General features: G+C 39.2%; 1 protein-coding gene across 1 annotated transcript; it reads right to left on the bottom strand.

The window, feature by feature from the left end:
* Positions 1-1,162: 1,162 nt before the first annotated feature.
* On the bottom strand, positions 1,163-3,323 carry LOC131794971 (RING finger protein nhl-1-like). Its single transcript, XM_066174754.1, has one exon. It carries the CDS (start codon positions 2,998-3,000, stop codon positions 2,113-2,115), a length of 888 nt encoding a protein of 295 aa, XP_066030851.1. The 5' UTR covers positions 3,001-3,323; the 3' UTR covers positions 1,163-2,112.
* Positions 3,324-3,792: the final 469 nt, after the last annotated feature.

The following is a 3,792-nucleotide window of genomic DNA, read 5'->3' as shown; positions in this document are numbered from 1 at the left end:
TGCACGAAATGTTTGCCTCGTCTGTGTACAAAAAAAAAAAAAAAAACCCAACTGTTTAAGACCTCTTTCATGACCTCTTTCCCGACTAAGCCCCATGTTGCGATCAAGTTTTCCTTTTAAGGAAAGGGGGAAGAACGAGAAAGAGCAATTGTAGTGCTTCCCTACCATCCCCCCCCCTCCTAAAAAAAACTGCCTAATTTAAGCTAAATGAGTCCATGCTTCTCAAAGACTGGTAAAAGGTAGTAGCAAAAACTGGGTACCCAAAAGCCGTGCCCCCCGTTTCTAGGATTTGTGTCTTGTTTAAGGAAGGGTGTTTTAAACTGGATATTGATTCGTGGCTGATATGTGTAAACTTTTCATTGGGCCAAACTCTTTTGCTCCTTTCCCCCTAACATGGGTCCCACTTCAACCCCTGGTATTCTCCTCAATGTGTGGCAGCATGATGGGGTCATCGACAGGAGTGCATCCCACCCCACCCTCAAGGCTCTTGGTTTCTACAATACTTCCCTTTTTCAGAAATGTTTGCGCACCAAAAATGTGTTAGCACATCCAGCAGGCCGACAATGAGCTCCAGTGTCATGCTCAGTTGTGGAGGAATATCTCTTCTTTCTAGGGATGTGGTGAGGGGAGGCTGTGTAGCTGGAATGCATCCCAAATCATCAGCCTCCCCAGTCCTCCCTGTTACTTCATCTAATTTGCTCTGTCTCTGAACAATGAAAATTCGCAAGACAACATCTCGGTTAACTTTGCTCTTAAACTGAACCAAGCAATGCGAAAGGGGTTCTCGTGAACTTCACATCTTAGCTTTCAACTGATGCAATCTGGCAAAGTTAAAAAATAATTCACTATAGTCTACTTCATCCAAAGAAGAGTTTTAAGTACAAAAAAAAGAGAGAAAATTTATCCATTACTCATGCAGCCATTCTTGTTGCACAGTTAACACACTTTTGCAAATCAAACAAGTAAATTTATTCACAATGCATTCAATAAGATATCATATCAACAATGGTCAATGCTATAGAAACTTAAAGGATAAGTACTGTGGAACAGTTCATGAATACAATGGAAAGTATCCTATATTATCAGTAATTCATTCAATCAATCTACATTTTCATAATACTTAAAGAAACTTATTCATGAAAACTCCTCCATGTATAAAATACCTAAATAGAAATGCAAACTTGATGCATTCAAAACACTCCTCAGCCTTTAGACAGTTTCTGATAACATTTTAAATGTTATTCCTCCAAAAACAACAAAGTACTACGAAATTGTTGAATTGTTTACAGCTTAATCATGCAAGCTGCTGTCAATGTGTTAATTAAAAAATTTGATACAAAGGCATGCTCCATCTGATGAGAGAATTAATATTATTAAACTTAGCCAAAACTCCACCAAAATATGCTCATGGAAAGACTACTTAAACATGCTGAAAAATTTACATCCATCAATGCCGCTGTACATTTGTTTTGCAGAAATGTATTTTTTTGCCTTTACAATACTCCTACAAAGCTTAATCTCGTTTGAAATCGATTTTGTGGTCTGTCAAAACTATAACAAAATTCTTGCATGTGATTGGTTATCACCAGCTCAATTTGAGTACCAATTGGACAGTGCAGGTGTCATGCTTGTAACTGGACTATTGAATTGAACAGTTGACATGTCATGCCTGTGTAGGTGGACAGTGCGTGTCATATGCATGCGCTGTTATCGCGCATTTCGGCGACTGAACCGAACCGTTGTTTTTTCATGAAAACGTATAACCGATGTCTAGTTTCTTTCTTAAACTCGTGATTGACAAATCGCACTCCTGCTTCGCGGTCATCCGACTTTGTCAGTCACTTGTATGATTACAGACCGATTTGGACTTCACTCAGCCCTATTACTTCAATTAATTTAAAGCACAAACAATCACATTACTACAGTGATAAATCAACAATTCTTTGAAATCTCCTTAAAAAATTAGAAGGCTAGTTGCTGATTCTAGCCTTTTTCTTTCGAATTCTCTTGCGACACGTTACATGTCACAGTTTTCCGTAAATTAATAAAACTTAAAGATATTCGCAAAAGGTTTGCTTACGAAGAATTGATTGTTACTTTCAAAAAAGGGCATTATTTCAGAATGTAAACTTCGTTCCCTTTGTAATCTGTGACCAAAATCCGATCATCTAGCATTGGGGTAACGCTCCAGAACCATCCAAATTGAATATTAGTACTTGTCTTTCCGATGAAAGTTCCTTCCAATGTAAACTGTTGAACTCGATTATTCCCCTTGTCACATAAGAAAACGTTGTTATGTTTGTCAACACATAAGCCAAACGGCATATCCATCTGTCCATCACCGTTTCCTTTTTCTCCAAACTTGAACAAAAACTGTCCTTTCTCATCAAACACTTTAACACAGTTATTATTCCTGTCAGTTACAATGAACTTTTCCTCGTAACAAACGCAGCTGACAGGATTATCTAGCCTTTCTGGGCCGCTGTCCCCAAACTTAAACACAGGTTCACCATCCATTGTAAACACCTGAATTCTGCTGTTCTTAAAATCCGTTGCAACAGTAAAACGCCCATCACTTGTAATACAAACACTTGCAAGATTCTCAAACTCTCCATCTCCACTTCCCTTTTTTCCAAAGCTTTTCACAAAGTTCCCTGTCTGTACATTCAACTGCTGTATTCGGTGATTATATTGATCCGCCACCAGAATCTCGTCATCGTTTAGGAACGTGACGTCGACTGGAATTCTTAATTGTCCATTCTCGTCTCCATGAGAACCAAGTTTTCGCACAAACTTTCCTGTCTCGTCAAATACCTGGATACAGTGACCTTCAGAATCAGCCACAGCAATAACACCTTTACTGTTCACTGCAATGCCGGTTGGACCTTGAAGCATTTTTCTCTGAAAATCCAGCTTGCCTACAACATTTAACTCTCGTGCTTTGACCAGAATAGAAAATGGACTCTTGGCAAGTTTCTGTCCATTTATCTTCACTTTCATTTTATAGGTAACTGGTACTTTTCGCTACAAATTTTCGCCACTGCGTCGAACAGCAAGAAGACTCAACAGACTATTGTGTAGAAAACTGCTCGGCAGATTATCAAAACGCTTTCCTTCAGGGATGCCAATTTGTGCCTGACACTCGGGGCATGGATAAAAACCCTTGTTTTTGTCTCGTTAGTGCATGTCTCTCCAGGCATTCACAGCAGAACGTATGAAGACAAGCAATGGTCTTCGGTTTCGTGTAAGTATCCAAACAAATCGAACATGTTACATGCTCTTTGAGGTTTTTTAGAAGCGACTCCATCACGAATTGCTGACAAAAACACAGCCCTGGTTTGTTTAAGATACCTAGAAATTGAACTTGGATTAGCATGCTATTTAAAGCAGCGAATCAGATCACTGTAGGATCGCGTGATCTTCGCGCAGAGATCGACAGTCTAGCAATCTTGTCCACCTATTGTGTACTATTACGATCACTGAGTAGTAAAATCGTGAACGAATGTGTCGCTCTAGCCACTGTTTTACGAACAACAACACGCTACGAAGGTTTGGAAATAAACCATCTAGCTCATTTTGTCGTCGCTACATTTACCGCCGTTTAGTGAGTTTGAGATTCTAAGAAACTTGTTTGACACCACACGAGAAATAATCAGTATTCTATTAAAAGCAGCGAATCGGATCTCATCAGAAGAGATGTCGTATTCTCCAGGGCGGTATTTGATAGCTTCAGTTTTGGATTTCAATGTTTCTAGGGAAGCGTAGGAAAGTAACAATAAACAAATGTCTGGT

The sequence above is a fragment of the Pocillopora verrucosa genome, chromosome 11, assembly GCF_036669915.1.
Source record: "Pocillopora verrucosa isolate sample1 chromosome 11, ASM3666991v2, whole genome shotgun sequence".
Lineage (NCBI taxonomy): Eukaryota > Metazoa > Cnidaria > Anthozoa > Scleractinia > Pocilloporidae > Pocillopora > Pocillopora verrucosa.
Note: the sequence above shows the minus strand (reverse complement) of the source record. Positions and strands in the feature narration are given on the sequence as shown.

Excerpts from the sequence above, each read along its gene's own strand:
- LOC131794971 (XM_066174754.1), bottom strand. The coding sequence starts at position 3,000 with ATGAAAGTGAAGATAAATGGACAGAAACTTGCCAAGAGTCCATTTTCT.